The sequence below is a fragment of the Triturus cristatus genome, chromosome 4_2, assembly GCF_964204655.1.
Source record: "Triturus cristatus chromosome 4_2, aTriCri1.1, whole genome shotgun sequence".
NCBI classification, from domain to species: Eukaryota; Metazoa; Chordata; class Amphibia; order Caudata; family Salamandridae; genus Triturus; species Triturus cristatus.
In genome coordinates this window covers 563645381-563670950 of record NC_140586.1, presented here as the reverse complement: position 1 = coordinate 563670950, position 25570 = coordinate 563645381, and the positions used below count along the sequence as shown (strand labels likewise).

At 43.4% G+C, this 25570-nt stretch overlaps 1 protein-coding gene across 2 annotated transcripts in view; it reads right to left on the bottom strand.

Moving 5' to 3' along the window:
* Positions 1 to 25570, bottom strand: part of FNBP1L (formin binding protein 1 like) — a 535360-nt gene that overhangs the window by 54608 nt on the left and 455182 nt on the right. For both annotated transcript variants that reach the window (XM_085602211.1, XM_085602212.1), the window contains exon 10: positions 9401 to 9510. In XM_085602211.1, the coding sequence (XP_085458337.1) occupies positions 9401 to 9510 (110 nt within the window). The remainder of the gene's footprint in view (positions 1 to 9400; positions 9511 to 25570) is intronic.

Genomic DNA, 25570 nt, shown 5'->3' with positions numbered 1-25570 from the left:
GTGTCATAATCCTTGGCTCTCTCACGCCGTGAGACCGCGCACACAGGTGGGTGTACTGGGACCAGCGGGGTCTGCAGTGCCCCCGCAAGGGAACAGCAGTTGCAGAAAATGGATGCGAAACTGCATTTTGGAAGAACTGTCCTCATAATGGATCGCATTTATAACTATGCAACATTAATATATACTTCCCTATATATTTGAAACCTGTTTATTCAATGAATACCTTCTGGATTTCTCGATCCCCTCCAAACTTCATTGGGTTTGCTGTGCATGAGCTCACTCCGGTGGAAAGGTATCGGGGACATGAGCTCTGCAGGTGGAAGGGAGCGGCTCGGGTGTTTGTGCATTAGGTCATGCAGGCTTCACTGCTCCAAGCCCAGAACTGAACATCTGGAAGGACGTTTACTCCCTTGTTACACCGCAGGCCCTAACTAGGCCTGGGAGACTCACAAGTGTTTAAAGAGCTTGGACATGCTGCTGCTAAAACACTTGCTCTAACTCCCCACAGCTTCTCTTTCTCTTACCGATATGTCAAACTTACCCTACAATGTTTCATACTATTATCTCTTTAAGTATATTCATCAAGTTATATTAAGATATATTTTGACATGTCACGATGGATATTAAATATTTAATAATTCACTTAGTTAAAAAATGACACTTGATCACACTGTCACTGGTATGCATTCGAGATAGCCCCCTGCTTCTGCCTTTGCATTTTATAGGTCTAATCAGGTTCCAGTACCACCCGATATACTTTTTATTCACAATAATTCTGGACAGCGCCGCTGTTGTGGCAGCAAAGGGCCAAAAGTAAAACACGATCTAATATCTCAAATGTCACAGAACTCTCAACTTTCTATCCCCGACCTGACCTGAAGCTAAAACAGCAGCTCAGTCTCGATTACAACTACCTGGGCCATGAGGCTCCGGGAGCCGGTTCTAACTGCCGACAGATACTGGTGACCAGGACTGACAGGAAACAAGTACATCTCACAATCACCTACTTTTACAGGTTATCAATATATGGAGGGCTGCATTATATTATTAATTTCTAGATCTTTAGAATTCTTCGAGGCCCAGCTAACACCTGCATTCTCTCTGCATATCTGCGTATTATATAATGTGTTCTCGTGACCTTCAAAACTTTCGTACCAAAGGCTGGGACTCTCTCCCGATGTCGTTTCTGTTTTTCCAAGGTTTGTTGTCTGCAGCTCATGCACCAAACTGGCATTTATGCGACCCTTTTGCATCTGCACAGCGCTCACAGCAGGCTCGAGGTCACGAGACCCAAATTCTTAAAGGTTTTTGTGCACCCAAGTGTAATTTAAGGGAGTAAAAAATGACTTATGAAAGCAGAGCTGCATACGGTGTCAGGAGTGAAGGGATGTTACCCTCGGAGAAGGGGGTGATGGTCACAGAGCTATCGCTAGCAGCAGGTAGTAGGTAGTAGGCATTCCTGGTTAGAGCCACCTGTAAACATTGATGAAAACCAACACAATTGTAGGTCTGTGGGCCCTTGCTAACAATTTCAAAACGTTTTTCAGCCAAAAGAAATACTCCTGTAAAAGTTTTCGTTGACGGATATCTCTAAAGCTGTTAAGGGAGTTGGGGAAAGGGGTTCAACCACGGGGAAAATATTGTTCAAAGCAAGAAAAAAACAAAACTGATTTTGCGTTAAATAACATTCCCGTTTGTGGAAATACACATCTGTAATGTTTATGTTTGCGGGAATTGGCCAGGGACATCTTAAGAATTTTGGGGGCTCTGGGCCAAACGTATTTTGGTGGCCCCTTTTCATAACATTTTTGAATTTATGATCCGGTTTTAGCTCTTTCATGTCCTCTTTGGCCAGGTCACTGATAGTGCACGGACACACTCGTTCAAATTTTAAATATGTTTATAGCCAATATTCAGAGATAGTGGAGTGTGTTCTCAATACTGTAACACAGCAGCAGCTCATTAAAATTACTGCAAATGCTCTCTGAGACACCCTCCCGTTTCTCATATGTGAGGTCCTGTTTTGATAAAAAAAAAAAATACCCACCTTAAAAATAAAGGAACAATCAAGAAAAATATTTAAAACAATCTGTTTAAGAATTATTCAAGTCATCAAGGCAAGACACTCTGCAGAACAGAGTTGACTATCAGGGGTCCCCGTAAGGCTGGTGCCCTGGGCCACAGCCCACTTTACCCAGGCCTTAAAACGTCTCTGGAATTGGCACGCATTTGAGAACTGGAAATCAGCAAAATAGCGGAAATAACCAACATGGGTTCAATTCTAACTTTATTTTGTTAAATCACGATTGTGAATCTGGCTGTATGTTTGTCAACGTTGGGCTCAGGCACGCGCACTGCAGCTAACACGATGCCAACTAAGGGTAGGCTCCGAGTGTTGCTCACAGGAGACTGTATTCCAGCATCCCCCACGACCAAAGGTTGCTGGTAAGAATATACTGTACATGAGAGCGATTTTACAGCGGAAGCTCAAAAGACTGAAAGAATTCACAATCAAACACGACCTCAGTGGTCCAATTGGAAAAAAACCCACAGGCGTTGAGACAGGGAAAGGACGCTGCTATTGTAAACATTGGAAAACAACCATGAAACGTTGTGAATTGTATTAGTGCTTTCAGTAATGAGTCACAGGAAATAGGAAAGATCTTATAAACACTGATGTCGAAAGAAGTCATAAACACTCTGACGTGGGAATTAAACACCCAGAATTGAACATATATCTAAATTAGTTCCCACAGAGGAGTAGCAGGATACTATCTAAACTTAAAAGCATGCTAAGAAGGACTCGCATTGCTGCAGTACGTGAAAGACGGCTGCTCAGTAGACCTACTGGATTTTATTGTTGTGATGCAGGTTTGACACGGTTGTAATGATACCATTCGATAATAGCACTAAGATTTCATCACAGACAATATGAGATTATCAACTGTGAAACTACATTCGCAGCACGTGAAATACGTTGTAACAGTTACTAGTTATACTTGCCTAGTACAAACAGAACACTGAAAATAAACAACATGAGGAAACCCAAGTGTTAGACCTGGCATCCTTGACATGGTTTATTCCCCCTCCCCAAACGTTTTGCTTTGAGACCTCCTATTTTTGCTCACTTAGTTTTTTGTTGGCCTTAGGACTCTACACACTTTACCACTCCTAACCAGTGCTAGAGTGCTTATGCTCTTTAACAAAACGATGGTAACATTGGCTTGCACCCTACTGGCATGTTTACTTTACTTATAAGTAACTGAAACAGCAGTACTGCATGTACCCAGGTCCTGTAAAGTAAATGCTACTAGTGGGTCTGCAGCACTGATTGTATCATCCACTTAAGTAGCCCTTTAAACATGTCTCAGGCCTGCCATTGCAGAGCCTGTGTGCGCAGTTTTAAACTTCCAATTTGACCTTGCAAAATAAACCTTTTGCCACGCCCAACCCTTCCTTTTTAATGCATACAAGTGTCACCTAGGGTAGGCTCTCGACAGGTCAAAGGGCAATGTAATTAAAAAGTAGGACATGTACTTTTAAATTTACATGTCCTGGTAGTGAAAATCTCGTAATTAGTTTTTCACTACTGCCTATATCTTCATTAGGATATTATTGGAGTTACCTCATTACCTTTTATCAGTGTAATTTCCAAATGAGAAGAGATGAGCAGTTCATGTTTGGTGTCCCTGGAATCAAAATTTAAAATCCTAACGTGAAGTTGTATTTTCAATTGCAATTCTGAAAATGCCATTTTTAGAAAGTTGATGAGAGAGTAAGTGGGGAACCCAATTAACCCTTGAAGGCTAGGGAAAGTTAACTATTGACAGGTAAATATGCCTACAAGGGATTTATTTAGGCGTACTTTGTTAAACAGTTAGTATAACAATGGGTTAATATTCCAGCCGGTAACCGAAAGTTCACAAATCTACAATTCAATTGTTCATTTCTTCATAGAAGATCTATAAAAGATACTAATGAAACTGGTGTGAATTCTTCCACAAACAAATTTATGTAATGTGAATAAAAAGGGCACAAAGAATTAAAGCAAAATAAAAATGGCCGAGGTTTACAAAGAAATTTATGTGCTGTTACAGCTGTTTGTTAGAGAGGAGTAGCGCTCCTCTTTACATTTGATGTCAGCAAACACAAGTACCAGCAAAACTTTCATAGGAGACTTCATTAGAGCCTTACAAATGGACGCCCTCTGCAGGGACAGCAGCCTGTCACAGGAGTTGTGACCCGCCATTTGCTTGTTTGGAAGCATACTAAGCCCGAGAGCTCTTCAATAGCTTCTTTTTCGGTGTATTTGACCAGGAAGATTTTACCTATAATCAGATTCAGTCAGGATAAGACATTCCCCATGGAATGCTCTTAAGGGTCATACAACAGTTTATTTCATCGTCCTAAAGATGGTTTAACGGATGCAAACACCAACAAGACCGAAACGTCGACAACAGCATCTACTTCCTTATTAATTGGTTTTCTTTAGAAAGTGCTTTCTGTTTTGTTCAGACTCACTTCTCTATTTATGTATTTTTGTTTGGAATAGATGGTCACATCAATGACTGAGGTAGTAGCAGCACAGAAATTTCTTTGTAAACCTTGGTTGTTTTTGTGTTGCTTTAATTCTTTGTGCCCTTTATCAAATTTGTTTGTCGAAGAATTCACACCCGTTTCATTAGTATCTTTCATAGATCTTCCAAGAAGAAATTAACAATTGTAGATTTCTGAACTTCAGGTTACCGGCTGGAACCTTGACCTATTGGTTTACTAACTGTTTAACAAAGTACGCCTAAATGAATCCCTTGTAGGCATATTTACCTGTCAATTTTTTTAAAGTTGCCATTTTCTTGCCTTAGCCATTTGGTGCACGCAGACTGTCTCTGGGCCACATGACTGGGTCTGGGTGATAGTTGGGCTTTGTGTATTCCTCCTAGACCGCCACACACAATGAAAGCTTAGGTGTGACTGGATGGGCCATCACTGGCAGGATGGGCGGGAGGAGCTGGGCACAGCCTCACTTACAATTGAATAGGCCATGTCCTGCTTCCCCACAATGGGCTGCAAACTCCCTGCAGTTAATCTGGAGCCAGGGAAGGCAGGGCATTTGTGCACTTCAAAGGCATGTCTTTAGAAGCTTCTCCCCACCGCAAAGGCACAACTGTGTAAAAGAAGGACCTCAGATACCAACTCCTCAGTACACTTCTGTACCTGTGGAAACTCTTCCAGGAAGGAGGACTGCTGTGCTGCTACAAGGAAAGACACTCCGCTGCCCTGATGTGCTGACCTGCTGTCCTCTTAGCCTGGAGAAGAAGAACTGAAACTGCAACTTCAAACTGAACTCAGGACCCCAGAGGGAATCAAAGGGATAGTCTCTGCTGGCCTCCTGATCTGAGCCCAAGAGACATAAAATGCTCTCCAACCAGCCCCTGGACCCATTTTCAGCGAGACCCTGGCTCTCAAGTGGTGCCTCTCAGGTCCTGGACCCTTGGTGGGGCTCTCAGGATTTTTAAATCAAGCTTTTGAGCCCATCGCAACCGTAGACTGGCTTGTTCGCACTGGAGCTGTACCGTTCACACTATAAATCAGCGCGAGAAGAAGCCGGCCGGTCTCTTTGCACAGCAGCATTGACAGATCTCGGGGGCGTCGCTTGCACTGTTGGCCAACAGGAGGTTCCTGAAACCCAACCCTTAGCGTTACAGCATCTACCGCTCGCGGGGAGCGCCACCACGCATCTCCGGTCAGATTGCTCATGACAATGACAGGATCGCTGCACTACAGCAATGATCATCTGCAACTTCAGGACTGCTCTTCGCGCTACATGGACAACCGCTCGCAAAGTTTCCCTGCTCCTCCCATGGCCCTCTATTGCAAATCGGACTTGCAAGGTAACTTTTCAGAGGGACTAACCTAGTTCCTGTATCTGACACACACTCCAACGCTGCCAGCATGAACTTGTGACTTTGTTCCAGTCTCACATGATCAGATAGCCGCAAATTGCACTTTGGGCTATTGGCACCTTTTTCACTTAAATCTTCAGAAATTGCGTATCTCCAGTTCTACTGATTGGAGTTTTGTCATTGTGGTCTTGATTTATTACATTTTGCTCACCTGTTCTGACCTGGCATGAGATTTTTCTTGTGTTGTGTTTTCACTTTATTACTGATTGAAGTGAAGCACATTGCCTCTACATTAAGCCTGTCTGCTCTGTGCCAAGATACCAGAGGGTTAAGCCCAGGTTAATTTGGGGTTTGCTTGTGCCTCACTTTGACAAGGTTTGTGGTTGCTGCTTGAGTAGGGTTTCACACCCCTCAACCAGCAAACCAATTTCTCACACATCTCTAAAGGGATTTTAATAGGGAAACACTGCAGTAACTTCGCTCTGTGAATGCTTGGACGGAGATCATATATTTTTTTTTTTTTTTTTTAAAGAAACCTTTATTGGACTTCAAGGAGTTACAAACATGGGCCTACAACCCTTTGGGCCGGCCGCTAAGTAGCATAAGACGTAGCATAAGACGTAGCATTCACCGTTATACAGGGAGATCATATTTTTAAAACACTTGTGTGTTAACAGAGGCTTTGTGGCACTAGTCAGACAGGGAGGTAACAATAATTGTGAACACATCTATTTGCTAGCTAGCCACATTTATAGCTGCTTGTGAAACATCACATGTATATGTAGTTTAAATAAAGAGCATAAGAGGCTGCTGCAGCTGCTGGAAGCCTGCTTCCTGGTATGAGCGGACTAACGCAGCAACGTGCCAGCTGTATGACGCAGCGCTTAAAAGTGGAACCCTTAGCCAACAGGCAATCAGTATAACTGAGCAAGGACTGCCGAATTATGTTGACATTTTGCATTAACATCATTAGGCCAGTCTGCTGCCTTCTGGGAGCACTGTGGATGACTGGTTAGGTAATGGGCCAATCACAAGTAAAAATTAAACACAATAATCCATAGGTGCGGCAATGAAATAAGTAATGAAAGTTCTTGTATGAGATTCAGTAATGGGATGCAACACCTTCAAAGGACTCTCAGTTGGAAGGGAGAGGGCACAGAGGGATCATTTATCATCCGATTGAACTCTCAGGAAATGACCAGTTTTGGTAAAGAACCGCCAGAATGTCTGAATTGAAGCAAAAAAAGGGGCCCAACAAGACTGAGTGCAACCATCAAAAAAATACATCATCCTAAGCCTACACTTCCCATATTGTGTAGCTGCCATTAAGCAAGCAAGACGATGGCATTAAAATGATTGAATGGGTGCACCTTTTTAATATAATTCTTTTGAAATAAATATTGGCAATCCCAGCCCCTTTCCCAATTTACAGATCAAGTATACTAACAAACAAATGGCTTGAGTGGATAGCTGTAGAAATAAAACTACCACAATTGTATAGTCACTTCTTTGTAATCCCTAGAACATCTAAATAGCTGTTGCCCATGTGACATCATTTGCCTGTCATGGTGTATGAAAGACTACCGTTATCCAATCTGACCTTTCAGGAGCTAAACAAACCAATATGGAGTCAGTAGCAAACGTGCATTGGTCATTGCTGAGCAACTCAAGACTCTGAACACATGTCACCTGACCCGACCTCTGTTCCTGATTTTATGAGTACCAGTGCACGAGATGGATTTCAAAGATGCAAAAGTGAGGAAGTTATATTGACAACTCTGAACCGGACATGTTTCACTTTGTCCACAGCTTTAATTTCTTGCAGGCTTCTGGTGATAGGCTAGCAAGCACTACAAGACAGACCGGTAGCACTTACTGCTACCAGCATCTGTAAGTGTGCCTCTATAGCGAGTATAATTTTGCAGTACTAGTTGGCTACATTGTCCATGTTTGTTGCAGTAGTGTTAGGACAATGTGTGGCTGAATGTTGATGCTGTGTGACACTTTGATGGAGTGCACGGGCACTAAGATGAAGTGTGATTGTATCAAGAGGCGCGTGGGAATATCTCAGATGAAGGGAGACCGACCACCACCACACATGAAGATGTGGGTTCTACTGTTTACAAAGCTATTTATGTAACAAGACCCTTAAAACGAATAAAGGTGTCTGATACAAGGCAAATGTTTTGTTATTGGAACTGAAAATTCTCTTAGATCAGACTGCATGATGGACACAATTGACAGAGTAATGGGATTGTGTTGGTTCCCCTCTTTATGGATTCCCACCGTAATGAGAATGGTCAATTTGAGTGAATTGACAAAGAGGAGATGGTCCTTTGTCTGTCACTTGACTATACAGGAAATGGGAGAAAGGCTGTATACCATCTGTATCTATGTAATGGCTGAGAAGCATATGTACACGTCAGGTGAAGGCAGAGAGGGTGTAATGGTGTACAAGTGCATCTAAATTCATAGGTGCACCAATGCTCCTACAGGAGATCTGGGTTCCTCTTCAAAGGAAACTACTGTTGTATAAGCATACACGTCTGCAGTTCTATCCTGCAGACGCCATGGCAGGCTGATGATGGTATTGTGAAGGTTGCATGATCTGTTTCTGCACACAAAGCATGAAGTCTGTGCGGCATGCAGCTTTCCAGCAGGATTGAGCAAGTAAATTGGAGTGCAATGCTGCATTTGAGAGCTAGGGATTCGATTGCTGGGCAGAAGACACCAAGAGGTCAGGTACTTCAATTCATACAAGAAAGGATGCATTGTGAGAGGTGCAACACATGGATGTGAAGTGGGAGATGGTAACGGAGTAAAAATGTGAGCATTTCCTGACAGGGAAAGCACAGGTAACGAACCAAGGAGACACATTTTTCAGACAATGGGCACCGAAGATTAGTTCTAGTTAAACTACAAGGCGATGTTTCCTTAACTTCCTGAAAAGTTGCCTTTTTGTTGATGTACGAACATTTTCACTCAAACAAATGTAGCGTGACCACTAACGCCACCAAACTTATATCCACAAAATAGATTCCCTACGGCCTACACCAATCCAAAAACGAAAAACCAACGCATGGAAGATAAAAACCAAAAAGCATTAATGAGACTCACAGCTTCACTGAGCAGATACTTCGAAATATCAATAACACAATAAAGAGTACGGTCGAGTCCTTACCCGGTAATGGCTGCTATTTTCAGCAGGAGCGGAAGTGCAAAGTCCATGGAGACAACTTTGTAAAAAAAGCCACTAGTTCCTAACAGACTGAAAACATTTACTGAGGGGAAGAGCAGTACAGCGTGTTCTAAAGGTTGCAGAGGGATAGAGGGAGGGCACAGAACCCCAATGAGAAACATTTCAGCTGATCCATTGGTTTCCATAACATTGGATCATCTTTCCCGAGAAGTACGAGAAAAAGTTAAACGAGTAACTACAAGTAAGAGAAAATGTTTATGAAAGCAAAGATTAAATACTAAGTTGAATGTGTACTTACTTTTGGTCTATCTCTTTTTGCTGTTCTCTGCTGAGTTCATCAATTCTCTGCTGTAGCCGCTTGCGTCTTTGTTCTGGAGGAAGGTGGCTGTAATCTTCGACAGCAGGACCCTATAGAAGGATTAGACATACATAAATTCATGAGCGTACATCTGGTCAACATTCATCCTGCAACATGTTTCACAGTTGCCCATGCAAAGCACAGTTGATGGTCATAACATACACGTTGGCGCCAAGTGACAAAAAAAGCAAACCACTGCAAGGGCTCACGTGAATGTGATACAAGTACGTAAGCTCAAGCAACAGCAAACACCAGCTGATCCAAGACACGTATTCTATGAAACATTTTTCACTCCATATGAAAACGTGAATCCTTCATGGACCTTACAGAACGTGTAAGAGCAGTAGCAAATAGGAGACACACACACATATTAAGAGGAGGACATCAGTCTATGAAAAACATGTACATTTTAAGCAGTACGACAGAAGCAGCCGAGATGGAGTATGACGGAGGCTAAAACTGCAGGTCAAAAAGAGTAATGATTTAGTACTCAGCAGCTTTTTCATTGGCAGTTCTGTATACCCTGAATTATACAATCACAGATTTTCCAACAGACCACATGGCATAATAAAAAAAATAACTATTCAAACCTTCATTTATAGATTTCATCCCAAGAAATACCCTGAAATCCAATGGACCACAACTTCTCCTTGGAGACCTCAATCTATGGGGCAACTCCCTCTTAGAAATACCTGCTCCAGTCTGCATCTAAGTACTCAAATCATTACAACATACTCTAGCTGGTAAGTACCTCACCAATAGCCCTGGAAGCTCGAACAAACTCATCTTCCAAAAGAATTTAAAATACCACTGAAAGGAATGCTTCCCTTTGGAAATAGCACAACGTGTTATCACCCCATACGTTTCACTATCCTCCTACCTGACCTACAGCAGCAGCGAACAAATGCAAAATCCAGGTATTCGGCCAGATTCCTTCATTTGTGTCTCATCCAGAGAAGTGTTTCAATACAATCACAGCATTGCATATGCAGCATTTCAGGCACACCATAAACACCAACAACCTCAGACGAGGCCGCAACTCAAAGCAAAACTCCAAGTGGTAAATTAAATAACCTCTGAATCAACAGTGCCTCTAAGAATAAAAAGAAAATCAAAAGAGCTGAAATAGTGGAGATAAATCTACCTACAATGTAAAATGCCAAGCAACAGAAGATCCCTAGAAGTAATACAAGGCCATTTCTACTGCCAATAAAGAGCAAGCTGAACTTGCACTTAACAATGCTACCAATCACTGGAAATGACCTCTTCCAAAAGAGTTTCCGGTCTATAAACCCCTCTAGTCTTGACCCTACTGATTCATAACACCATTGCAAATGAACCCCAACAATTCTGTGACAAACTGTCAATCTTGGATAATGTCAAACATCTTGAACAACAGTCAACAGAACAGCAAACCCATGCCTGGATCACCCCCAAAACTTACTCTGATACAAACAGACAAGCCATCTATCCAGGCTTTATGATGAAACTTTGACATTTCCGCTAAATAAACTAATCTATGTAAATATCCCTTACTGTGTACATCCTGTTCACAAACCACCTCAGTGTGCAAGCTCTGCTTGTAACAGTTCATGCACCAGCACTTCACAGAAGGAACAATTTCAGTTAGTATGTACCATCACCCAACCACCCCCTTCCCATCCATGAGCCTCAAACTTAATTTCCAATCAAGGTTCCCTTTCAGAAACTCAGTGAGTTACACTGCACCCTCTGCCTTGTGCATCGATCCAAAACAACCTGCCTCAAAAACCTTTTGAGACACTCGAACCCTTGATGGGAGGCAGCCATCGGGTGCTAGTAAAGCTCAGTGTGAATCTGATAAAGGACATCCATTAGATACTGCCTCGCTGGCTCTGCTAAGTAGCGACTGCCTGGAGTGCCTCCTGCTCTACAATCTTCCAGTTTGTCTGTCCTCAGCAGCTCTGGCAAAGCCCATTCTGTGAAGGGCACATCAAGTCTCGTGCATCACTGCAGCTTCTTCACTGCTAGGTCTGCTCTACCATGACCAACCACAAACTCCTCCCCTGTTCATAAGCTGAATACACACCACCCTTTCACATCATCAGCACTTAACAGCAGGGTCCAGAAAATGCACTTCCTTCAATCTAACCACAGACAGTTGCCGGCATCCTGAAAATGAAAGCCTCTGAAGCAAAAACTCTGTTGCCAAACATCAAACGCAGCACCGATCTGCTAGCAGCCAAAACCCAATGCTGCCATAAGACAGACACTTGTGCAAAGATCAGAGGTCTGAAGTCACCGCCACTATAAACAAAATATTCACTACACGGTTTACATTCTCCTTGCCCTAATCGGTCAGCCACGTCATCTCTCACCCAGAGGACCGACTGGTCTCCACCATCAACTCCTGCTCAACCACTCTATTGAAAGCCATCTCTGTAGGGGGCCTGACCGTGCCTGCTAAACGCAGAGCGGCAGAAGGTGTGCAGCTGGTGGGACTGGAGAGCGGAGGATGAGCACAGAGCTTGTGTGCTCCTGGTGATGTGTTTATGTATGTACATGAACTGCGTTGTACCCAACAATGTTAGGTTTCCTTCAAGTAGGTGCCATTTTCTACCTTGTTATATAATTTGTCTGAATAACAAAGGTCGAAATGTCTAGAGACAAACTGATATCCTGGGACTACAAGCACTCTACTTTCGTCTCTACTGGATCTTCAAGGGCACCTCTGAAAGCACCTACCTCACTTAAAGACGTATCACTAGGCAGCTACACAACAATTTTGCAGCACAACACCACACTGTAGCCAGAGATGCAGCTAAGCAGAACCTGTGCCTAATGCATTGAAGCAGAGCTTCATTCCCATGGCCCAAAGATATTACCGCTCAAAAGGCCCCAGAGCATGCTCACGAGAACATCAGGATGTAAAGAAACCAGCCTGAAAAAATAATCAAATTTAGAAAAAAACAAAAGTACATCTAACAGCTTGACTCGGCGGTGCTATACATGTTAATTCATTCAAACCTCATCAGGTGAGATGTAAAACAAACTACCATAAAAACACACTAACTCACAAAAATGGTATTTCTGATTGCCAGTCATAATGCATTATACTTTCAACTGCAGGAGGTATGTTGGCTTCTAAAACCTCCTCTTTCTGGGAGTGACAGGCGTTAGTCACCAATAGTTACAAGCTAACTACTGATCCAATACATAGGTTCAGAGCTATAAACACCCCAAAGCAATAAGGCACTGTCAGTACTCAAGAAAGATTCAGGGCTGGTGGGACATTGGAATGAGTAGTAATAACAAGAGAACACATTTTTGGGGAGAGCTTACACAAATGCAACCCACTCCAATATTTGTTATTCTATCAAGGCTCTTTCTTACCTTTATGGGTACTGACACAAACACAATTCACCAAAACAATAGGACATATGCCTTTCAATAAACACAAATGCATGCCAAATCTTTTAGATGCACACTTTTACACGCTGCTTACCAGTCTGAACGACCACTGAACAGTTAATTTGAAACAGAAAGAAATAGTAAACAATTATTTAGAGATCACTGGTTGGGACCAAACTAGTGAATGCGCATTAAGTGAAACACCCATCCGCTCACTCACTCAGCATCCTGCCCTAAACTGAGCAAACTAATCTCCTTCGTGCTGTGACGCCATTGAAACCTAAACCATACCTAAACCATACCCCCAGAATATTCCTCTTAGATTGTCACCAGTGACAGTCCACCTGCACGTTAAACAGCCAATTGTAAACTGGTTCTGTATTGTACGACAGTCACTCCCACCGTCTCTATGATCAAGAGAGCTGGGGAGCAGCACAAGCAGGAAGGAAGGAAGGGCAATCTTGAGGAACCTGTTGGGAACGGTGGAAAAACACAACGTCTTATTTTAATACAAGAAAAGGAGGAAGCCCAGAGGAACATGCCAGGGCCCTGCAGGGCACCAGGGCCTATAATATGTAAAATGGAGCACAACTGCCAGTCTCAGCTAGGCGCACCCGTCTCAGACAAGCTCAGTGTGCCATATTACATTTAAAAAAAAAATGCAACTACCCCATTGCGGCAGGAAAGAACTTGCGCCTGTGCTGGGCAGTGTGCAACATTGAAAGGAGGACCAGCACTTAAAAACTGCCCCTCTGTCTTTCGATGGAGCAAGACCGGGTGCAGTGCGCGACTGCACTCACTTGCAGGGGGATGCCCTGGCGGTTCCTGGGACCCCCACACACCTCCCTCCTAAGGGACGTACACATGGGCGCACAACTCGTGCACCTCCTGGTGGGGCATTTGCTCCAGTATCCATTTTTGAAACCTCGCCTCGTCCATAACATAATGAGCCCCCAGGGGGGTCCGAAACAGGTGCAAACACCCTTTGCATCCCTATTTCTCTTACTGTAACACAGCCCCAGCTATGCTCAAGGAATATGAAGCCACCATTCTGCAAAATTAGACCAACTTGTACCCTGGCCAGCCATTATGGATGGTGTCCTGCCAAAGCAGCCCTCGTCTCGTAATCCACGGCTCTTTTTTGTAGTCACTTTTTTCTTTTAAACACTACTCATTACAACTCACTGTTTCCCTTTATTTTGTCTTGGTGACAAGATGGTATGCAGCACTGGCTAAAAAGAGAAGGAAGTGGTTTACCAATAAGCAGAGGCCATGGGGACGGTCATACCGCCCAGACAGCAGGGCGAGCCACACACCTGCATTCAGAGCCACAGCAGTAACTAAGGTGGCATCAAAGGTAAGAGTTGCAATGCTAGCCATCTCGAAAACCCTCGAAAGACGTAGTTTGGTTTTGTATATTTATTAGAATAGTGGACTGCTACTGGTGACACAGTCCGTCTCACAGGACAGTTGTTTTAAAAACGGCATGTACTTGGAGAGTTTTACCAACCCCACAGTTCTACCTAAAAGAATGCGTAAAACGCTTCTGCTTTCAGCCACATTCACAGTCATAAGGATTACATGTTCGTAAATTCAAAGCAGTATGCAAAGAAACAGAGATATGCATTCCAGACTAACTAATGGCCGTGTCTATGCCATGTTACATTTTTTGGCTGCTTTTATTTACAAAACTCAATTGCTTCAAAACAAGCATAAGTGCTAGTTAGGAGATCATGCTTTATAAAAAATACGCGAGTAACGTATAATAGGGTCAGATATTGCCATCTTGGGGTCCTAGTGATATTTACAATCACTGTCTTGGAGTTTATGTTGTGACCAGAACCCCTCAAGGACAATAGTGTGCCATACTACATGGTTACTGTTAGCTACCACTCACGAGAAGTGAAGCCTCAAGTGGGCCAAGATGCCTTTGCCCTCCTTCAACAGGGGTAATAACATACAAGTGTGAGTGAACCTGAATATATGGTTTATGCCATGCTGGTTTTTGTGTGAAGTTAAACCAACAGAGCCACAGGATATGGGATAACTACACAGAGATCAGAACTCAAACACGTCTTGTGGAGCTGGGCCCAGGTGTTTATTCTCTGTAAGGTGACTGACATGGAACTGGCAATGCAGTGATCTCGCAAACTGGTTCACTGCAGAACTGGAACATGGACTGTGACCTTTGCACTGTAGTATTACTTCTGGATTATGCTGGTGCACTTGCACCAAATAATATGATTTATTGGCCCACAATTCTAACCACTGCCATGACAAATATATATATATAGTCAAACATACATGTGTAAACCAAAGTCTCAGCATTTCCTTTCCACTGAGATAGATGTTCTGTGAATTATACTCCACCCCGCCTCCACTTTTCATCCCCGCCTCCCTCCACATGCGTACTACAGGATCCAGGAAGTTTTTCTTATCTCAACAAACTCCAAGGAGCACAAATAAAACATTCACACTCTTTGAAGTGCTATAAACAAACGTTGCACTGTTTAAAATGGTCATTGCATGCACTGTCAGAAACTTCAACATCAAATGTGCTGCCCCTTGCTTCCTCAGACTATCACTGCAAGTACCCAACCGAAAGCATCGTCAGGTGTTTGGACACGTGGGAAAAACATTTAAACAAGAATTTGAATAGGTTTTCGCCGTTTGATAGATCACCTGGAGTCTATATTTGTATTTCTCATTATTGTCCAAACACTGAAGGCAAGGAAACCAAACACAAAGTCACTTCCAACCACTCTGCAAAAGGTCATGCACGTGCCACCAGCAGGAAGCTTGGTGTAGACTTCCTGCATAAGTTAACCATTCATCTAAGTCAAAGTCTTTGACTCTATCTGTGGCCAGAGGCACGTGTTCGGATTCATCCTCCTACATGGGAACTGCGGGTTGCAAGAAGCCATACTTGGTCCCACCAAGGAAGCAGTCATATTCTTGGAAGTATCGCTATCAAACATTTTATTGCTTAAAAAGATAATTTCATGTATTTGTATGAGTTAGGTGAAATTCAGATATCCTGTAAATAAAAACCACATAAAATTCTGTTTCTTTTTTCAAGTGACTCCCTCAATCCTTTATCACCCTTTGACCATATTTTTGGAAAAACCTCAATCTCTTGGTCGGAGGATGATAAATAGTTGGGTTTTGTACTCATTCACTGGTTAACTGCAGCACACACGTCACTTAATTTCTTACCAAATGGACATAAACTCCAATAACCCCAATGTGGGTGGGTGGTCTTATTAATTGGTGAGAACCAACCTACAGATAATATAATGCCTGGCAACAGTGCCTTCTTAGTCTCTGCCTGCACCAGTTGCTCCTCTCCAACCACTGCCTGTCATACGCCTTAAGGCTGGCACTGCCACAGGCTACCAACTGTAGCGAGAGATGTGTTAGTGTGTCGGCCTGTTCCAAGGGTTCTCCATGCTCCTCACACATCTATGTAGAACTGCTATTGGACAGTTCAGGCTTCATCCATCATTCCAATGCATCAAGAGACTCACACAGTCTTGCAAGAGTCTATACACATGCCGTGTAACCTATGCCATCTTCAGGGGCGTAATGCAGGCCTCTGCAGGCCGTACAGTGCAGCCCTCACCCCCAACCTTTCAGTGGGGACCTATTCTGCCCCAGGCCAATTAATATCTGCGAGATGAGTGGGACTCAGGGGCCCAGCTTCACATTCTGCAAGGGGGGGGGGGGCATCATTTTACGTAACCATCGCTGGGGCCAGTTTCCCTTAGCACAATGCTGTGAGTTGATGAATAGCAGTGGCAGTGCCAAAAGGAAACCCATTATATATATATATATTTTTTAAACACATGGTATTTGCCACACAGATCCTGGCTCTACAAGGCAATTAGTAGCAACTGCGGAGGGGTGCCCTATGTGAAGAGCTTTCTGGGAAGTAGTACAGAAAAAAAGTCTTCCCAAACCGCGTTGGAGTCAGCTCAATCAGGGCACTGACAATATGAGGCAAATAGTGGTGTGTTTCCAATTGGGATAAAATATTTATAACACAGAGAACACTTGCATACATCCGGAGAAAATGACATCATAACGTGTGGCTCATTGAGCCAAGAACTGGAAATAGCTTCAAGGGAGATTCGTTTGGAGGTTGAAATAAATCCTGACTCTTTCAGTGGTTTATGCTGCAGGAGCCGCGTGCACGGGTATTTAATATTAAAGCACAAGCGAGAACATTTTAAAATCTTTCACGGAAAGTGAACAAATAAATATCAACTCTGCAGAAATGCGCGTGACCGGTTGAACGGGCCGTATGGATGAATTTACAACTGTGCTGCAGTTCCCAAGCGGATTTCCTGTAAAGCGCAGCGCGCGTGCGCAATATTACGTTAAGGCCCTCAGACGTGGGAGAGGAAATGGCCTTATCTTTGGGATCTGCGTTCTGCTTCCACGCCTTGGTTACAGTGGGCCTGCGGAAGGCGGAGAGGGCGGGGCAAGTGACAATTTATAGTTTTGCTTTGAAAGTTATTTTAAAATACGGTCATAAAGGCAGAAGAGACGTGTCCTCAAAACCCACACACTTTCGCCTTAGCCTGTAGTCTCTGCTGGAAATGTTTAATATGTGCTCCTTCGGTCAAGGTCAAAAGAACACATGGACTGTCCAGTCCCTCCCTTCTTTTGCTTTACCTCCACCTCGGCTTGTTGCTTCTCCTCTGTATGCTGGCTGTCTGTCTTCAGCCACGGCCCCCTCTTTTCTTTTAAACTTCTTTTGCGCTATATATATATATATATGTGTTTTTATTCACTGATCCATCTCGGATTTGTTAAAAAAAAAGATTCTTTCGTAGGTGCATGCATAGGTCTTGAATGCAATGTGGGCATCACTGGCATATGGTCCCCCCTCCTTTCAAATAGGTGTCAGTTGCATGCCTGGAAGTAGTCAGGGGTTTATATCCCTGACTTCCGGCATATCACATGCCATTTGTGAGTAAATGGTGGTCCTGCTATTTTTGGGCGCCATTGGCACGATGTCTGCCCGTGCAATAACAGTGGCTCTGACAAAATGGAATACGGAGGTATTTTGGTATATGAGGCTCTCCTGGTGGCAACTAGAGGTATTACAGAGGCCTTAGTACACTTTGGGAATCATTACCATATTCTGGTGCAAAGGATGGGAGAGGAAGAGAGAGATGTCCACTCCGACGGCCAATTATCCTGGGGAAACTTGCACCGCTCTTTCCCATGCTGCACCTACTTTGCATCTCAGTAAACCTTGGTTTGAGAAAAACATAATTCCACTATGCTCAGTCCAAAACGATTGCAATTGGAAAGCTTGCTGGCTTGGGATGCCAGCCCGTGAATACCAGGAAACAAACCCAAAGTTTACATTTCTGCAAGCAACCACACAAAAGGGCAGGAAAATAAGGCATACAATATTAATTACCTTTATATGATAAATCTGTTTTGACTAGAGTGCAATCAGGTTTTACCGGAAGATGGCCATGATCTCTGCACAACAATGAAAAGCAATGAGAGCATTCGCCCTGTCATTTTTGTCTATTACAGCAATCATTTCCAATTGAAGCTAATATGAGCCAGACGAATTTCACTAACATACAAGGATTCCGCCTGTCATTGACGAAATTACTGTCGGGCACAGAGGAATGCTTGCATCCAATTCTTCTATATCAAACCGAGTTTTGCAGACAAAACATGCCTCAATAAATTAGTTAATTCGTTTCCCATATTCATCTCTGGAAAAGAGGTCATTAGATAATGATGCATGATTGATTAGTAAGACCAAACCAAAGAAGCACACGGAAAGAGAATTCAATATGATTTATTGTTTGACTCTTTCAAAATTACAATAATTTAAAGTAGGAAATGAATGCAGAACCATCTGGAAAAGTAAAAATCACAGCAGCTAATTTCTCGCTGAAGTATGTTGTTTTTTTTATTCCAGCTTGCTCTGGTTACAAACACTCTATGCCAGTCCAGGAATAAACGTGCGTTATAGGTACCATCTAATGTTCACTTACTCCCCAGGTAGCCGACTGGTCAACCCAAGTGTCCTTTACACCCCGCGTAGGCTCAAAAATCTAATTTACTGACCTAAAGGTTTTTGCAGGTGGTTGGTTCTGCGCCAAACATCCTTGTCGCTGCCCCTGTAATGATCAGCTCTGTAATGATCCCTTACTCAGTGACTGGCAAGTGATGGAGTTCATGCTGAGCCAGGTCAGAGTATAAATTAGGAAGGGGAGAGGTCAATTAGCAAAACAAAAAACTATTTAAAAAAATACAATAAAACCATAAGCGCAAAGGGCCAAAGTTTTCTACAAACCCTCTAAGGTGATGCCAAAAACCAAGGCTACCTGGTCTGCGTTCCACCTCATACCTCTTCCTTCCACCACGCTACACAGCCAGTATACATCTCATTCCTGCGGGCTTATTTCGGTCCTGCTTTCTGCCACTGAAACAGTTTTTTTTCTCTCTCATTCCACTTAAAAGTATGTCTTACATTCAAAATGAGGGCTGGTGCTACCACCTGCAACCACCGGCACAATTTGAGCCCTGGGGGAGTGCATAGGAAGCACATTCCCCATTGGGCCTTCAGATGGCAGTGCAGTAACGGGGCTTTGTAGGAGTGAGTTACCTGAAGCACGAGAGCCAGAGCCAGATTGGCTGTGGTTTTTTGGGGTGCAGGAGTGTGACTGGACAGGTGCCTCTGCAGATAAGGTTGAAGAGGACTGAAGCCAAAGGCGTTGCCAATGAAGGCGAACTGGAATGACAAGATACAGGAACTGCTGGAGTACAACATGATACACAGGGGCCATGCAGGTGGATGGGCACCAGAGACATTAATAACAGGAGCGGGGAAATGTCCGGCATGGGCATTTCTGAAAGTCAGTAATATGGGGTCACCTTAATCCTCCGACTGGGGGGTAAAAATCAACCTCCTAGAAAATATTTCAAGACAGGCAAACTTTTATACATTTTAGTCTTTCCCGTACTTAAGGAGTAAGGGAAACTTCCTGCCTGAGGAAGTTCAACAATTTTTTATGTGGAAACTACTTCTAGACAGCGACCACCTGGCGATGCAAGCATTGGCAAAGCTAGTAGGTCTCGCCTGTGAGAGCTACTGTCAAGGTTTTTTGGCACGCATTAGCGATGGTGACGTCACAGCATTTGCCTAAAATTTCTTTTAGGCGTGCTCTCCAGAGGCAACAGAGGGAGAGAAGGACGATAGTGGAAAAGGGGGGTGGGGGGATGCTGGTGAGAGAAGATGGGGGAGCACATGGATAATAGAGGGTGAATGGATGTGCTTGGGTAGGCAGACAATGGTGTGTGGAGGGCAAGCACATGGGCAACGAAGGATGGGCGAGTGGACCTGGGGCAACCACACATGTAACAGAGAATGAGTGGGAGGGCCTGGGGGCAAGCAGACAAACAAGATAGGGCAGGAGGGTAGAAGCACGCAAATGGATAACAGACGTGGGAGGGAGGGGCTGGGGAAGCACATGGACAACACAAATTAGTCAGGAGGGGACGGGGCAACCACACGTACCAACAGAGAGCGGGCAGAAGGTGCACAGCAATGAAACGGATAACGGAGGGGAGGCAGGAAGCGTTTGGGGCCAGCAGATGGACTTTAGATGGTGGGCGGAACAGCTCGGGCAAGTATACAAACAAGGACACCGGAGGGTGGGCGAGAGGGGCTGGGGAAGCACACAGACAATGGATGGTTCGACGGGCTGAGGTAAGCGCACAAGCAAAGGAGGAGGGACTAGGAGGTGACCGCACAAAAAAAAGTTGCATTTTATGGGTCGTAGGGTACGAAAACATCCCAAGTTTATCAGTCATACAGCTCGAAGATGAGCACTTCAAAAATCAAACATACAAGGCCTCATGAGCCAGGAAGTAGAGGCCTGGTTGAGCACAGAGCACCAAAAAGGAGTGGATTTATTTACAAAGGTGGATACTGCAAGGTCTGTTGTGAAGGCTTCGAAAAACGTGGGTTGAATATTGAGGCAAATTGGGTCTTACCCTCAATGCATTAGGGGGCAAAAGAGGTTGCTCGTGTGTCGTAGCGGAATTTTGAGTTGGTATGGATGAGGCGTGGATTACAGCAGGAAGCATAGCAAGGATGCAGAGCTTGGTTTTGGAATTGCTATTTCATTGAACTATTAATATATGATATAGAAGATAATACTCTGCCTTAACAGTTACATAGATCCCGTTAAGTGAGAAGTCGGGAGCATTTATGCATGTAGTCAGCACAGTTATCTTTTTATTCAACAAAAGAGATGTACATTACTATCATGCACCACCACCCAAGGAATCATTACTTTTGATTAAACTCTAAGCTTTATGCTGCAATCATACACAAGTGTAGATTTATTCCCATATTATGCAGGGGGTGCCACATGACCGAATGCCTACATGACTGAATGCCTACTTATATCAGTCAGATGGCCACTGTGGCTGACGTTTTAGGGGCAAGCGGCAAATTATACAGAGGAGCCGCTTGTTAGGGATGCATACAACATGTCCTGCTGGGGAAAACTAAATCAACCAAGTTGTCACACTGATAGTAAAGTAAGGTAAAAAAAAGAGTCATGGAGTTACATCTTCAATTGATCAGAAGAATACAAAGATATTCTTCGAAGTGTGAAAGAAAGGTGATAGCGTGCATAGGAAACAAACCACGGCACACCCAGAGGTCTTTACTGTCATGCGTGGTCTAACCTGTTCTGCTACTTACCCCTCGCGTGAGCCCTCTGAAAGACGATATTCTGGACTTGCCTGTCTTTATTTCACTCAAAGAATAATGCTGCGCTTCACTGTAGAACGCGTTATATCGTGGAGCGTTGGCTGTATAGAGGCTAGCCTCAGTGGGGGGTGGGGACTACGAGTAATAGTTAAATGGAATAAATAACCAAAATGCTCTATAGGCATGTAAAATAAAAGTTCTCCTAGCAAGTACATCTAAACACAAAACAACAAGTTATGATAAAACATTACAATTTGTCAATGGGCATATAAGATTGCATGGTAGGCTGTCGTCCTCTTTTTAGGTTTTCAAATTAAAGGAATCCTGAACTCCATAATTTGGCTTGAGGTGGTCACTTGCAATCCAAAATATACGCACCCAAGTTACCTAAACCCATCAACTTACTTAAAAACAAAATCAAGGCACATTAGCAACACCTTGGTCTGTCAGCAATTTTGCATAGGAAATATTCTGCAGATTTCATATTTATTGAAGACTTATTAACCACAGAGTAAACATATGAAGGTTCTACTTATTCAGTGGTTGTAAAACACCAATCCTTAAAAAGTGGTCATTAAAACTCTACTCCAAAGCGGTCAAGCAAGTTGAGCTACTAGTTTACAAGTGTTCATAAAACACTACACCACTGGCAAGTGGATTCTCTTGAATTTTTTTTTTCCACATCATTCCTCTGCATCCACAATAAGCACTTTTACAAAACACAACTTGTAAGAAATAGGAAGATCCTGTGACAATGTCCATGAAGTAGGCACCAAAATTGTACTTGGAATAAATGTGTTTGGCAAAGAGGCAGCTATCAGGAGGCACAGAGACACTAGATAAAACACCAGGGCTTCAAGAATAACATGTTGATCCGTATACAACTAGGTGGAGTGTATTTATAGTCGAGTGAGCATTCAAGTCACAATATTATAACTTTTCAGCAAACTAATTTGAATCACCAGGTCCTATTTCCCCCAACTTGTTCCTTTCCGCACCTACAGCTCAGAGCAAAGAGCGAGTGAAGAATTGTGGTGGTGGCACTTCCTGCAATCATGAGTTTATACGCATGGAATGTCGCTGTATTAGTAATACAGCACAAGAGTCGCTTTCGGTCTCCCTCCCGGTCTAAGCAAGTTTCCTCCTATTTCACATATTTCCTATATAATCGCGAGAAGTGGTCTCGCCCAAACAGAATAGCCAAGAGGTTGAATAAATTATCAGCTCTCTCTGAATCGCAGTGTAAAACATCTTAAGCTGTACACTGGTTTCAGAATAATTTTGTACCATTTGGTTAATTTTTATTCAAGCCCGTCTGAAACAGGGCACAATACTCTTAAGTATTACTTTTTTTTTTCCCAACCATATTTTATTGGTTTTTAGAACACAGACATCGTACATCAGTCGTAATCGGCACGTAATGCATATATTACATGCAAACTACTTTTTCTGCCATGTTTAACGTAACATTCCCAAATAACTGAACGTCCCCCCGCCCCCCTTGAGTTGCAGTTGTGTAAGTATTGGTGATCTCTGCATGTCTTCAGGATTCTGTGATTCAGGCGTTCTACTTCAGCGTGTGCCACAGCGCTCATCCAGGTTCCACTGATCTGTCTCCTTCACCTCCCCCTTGTGTTAGTGCCGCCGGTTGTGGAGTGCTTGGCAATCAGCTCACTCACTAGTCCTTCCCAGGCTCTGGCCCTGTCCAACGTAACTATCCCCCTGTTGGCTTCCCTGAGCAATATCCTGCCTTCCACACCTGCCCATTTCTCCAGGTATTACTTTTTTGAGGCCTTTTGAAACCATGCACAATAATATATGTATTACTTGCTGGATGACTACAGCTGTACATAAAAGTAGAAACCGGTGTTTTGGGGACAGATTGCAAATTGTATGACTATATAGGACAATACATCTCAAGCGCCATACTAATGCTATATATCCCTTAATTCCTGCATACTGTTAAGTTTTGGTTGATTGACAGGTAATAGTTCTTTTCTGGTGGCATTCTTTGCATGAACACCCAGTCTGAATTTACCATTCTGAAGAACTTCTAGTGCCTTTTGTTGCTCTGTTCCATGGATTCACCATGGTGGATTGGCATGACCAGCAATACAACCAACTGGAAACAGAACCCAATTATCTGGAAACAAGTTCTGCATATCAGGTGGACCAAACAGAATTCAATCCTACAAAGAGTGCCAAGATACGTCTTGGCATGGACAAAAAAGGCCTTTCTAATACACAGAGCGGTCTTTAGAGAAACAGTGGAATTTTGTAAATTGCCACTTTGTTCTTTTATTCTTCTAAAAAAACTAGGCCCTCTGTTGAACCATATTTTCACTTTGTTGACACAAAACAGCCACTGATTTTACCAGGTGTAGATTGAATTTGATTAACTGAATACTTTGCGTTTCCACTGTTAGCCCTTGTCATTGTCTCCTGGCTTTGCCTCAGGACACACTTTGTTATCTTTTGAACGTTTTATTAAAAAAAAAAAACAGCAGAAATGTTTTTGTAGCACATTACTTTAGACAGGTTAGTCTGCCTTGATCTACCCTGCACTGCTTCTGGATCGCTCTACATGCTTTGCAATACCCAGGTTTTTATCTGGAGCTGTTAAACGGAGGTCAACCATCAATTTGTAAATCTGTTGCTTACTTTTTATTTTCATGGAACCATTCTGTTTACTGAAAGTGATCCATGTCTCCAATTTTCTTCTTCAGTAAAGAGCCAGCCAGGTTTGGGGCGGGGCAAGGCTGGGCTTCTTACAGCCTGGGAGAGGGAGGAGGAGTAGTTCCTACTGCACCTTAAGTGCGCATGACGGTTTGGCCAGCTGTCTTGGGCCGGCCAAACCGTCATGCGCGCTCTGCATGTTTTCCACCCAGGCTGTATTGTGCAGCCTGGGTGGAGAACATGCCCAGCCTTCCACTCCCTGTCTGAGCACCGAACCACAGAACTCAGACCAATCACAACGCAGCTGCAATGCAGAGCTGCGATTGGCTAGGGGAGTCTGAAAGCCAGGGTGCTTCCTGATCCTGCGTGGGAAGAGTGGCGGAGATGGCAACCGGCGATAACCAGGCAAGTAATTTTTTTGCCTAAACCCCCACCCCTCCACTGTGTTTTTATTGTTAATGGATTTGAAGTATTTTAATATGCATCTCTCATTTTTTGTTTCAACCGAATAAGGGCCAATTAACTGAACTGTGTCAAAATATCAGCGATTACATAAGGGAAGAGGGTAGTCTATCTCTCAGTTTGGGCGAGGTGAAAATTTTGTTTGCTGAGAAAAATGGTGCCTAATTCCCCTTTGTTGGTTTCACAACGTTTGTTTCAGTCTCCCAGTTATATTTTTTTTCATGGAATATCTACTCTCAGGAACAGAAAATGGCTTGTGGGAACTGTGAAATTGATGTGTGCCATGGCTGACAGAATTCTGCTCAAACTAGTTTACCACTAAATTACTGTGTTACTTTTGTAGGCATTGTGTATTCTTGCATGCAATTTTCACACGGGCGACGTTTATTTTGTGTAATTCGTGTACTTTGTGTAATCTGGTTCACCCCTTATCACAGCCCTGCAGATTTCCTAAAGCAAGGACATATCTTTTAGATCTACGTTACCTTCGAGGACGTTTTCCTGCCTGCTCACAGCACACAATACAAGCCGCCTGCCAAGGCCGCCCCTGTATCAGCTAGGTCTGGAAGTTACAAGCAACTGCCCAGCTGTCCTCGACTCCTGAGACCAATTAATCTTTGCAGCCAAAGATACAGAGCATGTATAAGCAGGGGAGGGGGCTTCATTTTGGGGAGAATAATTTTCTAATTCATCTGCAGAAGTCATGCACCATTTATTATTTCTGTTTCAATAATAGAAACAAAAAACAGATTCCAAAGTATGTACACAGGGATCGTCAAAACCAGCTGCAGATCTGGCTTACTCATAGCTATGCAAAACTC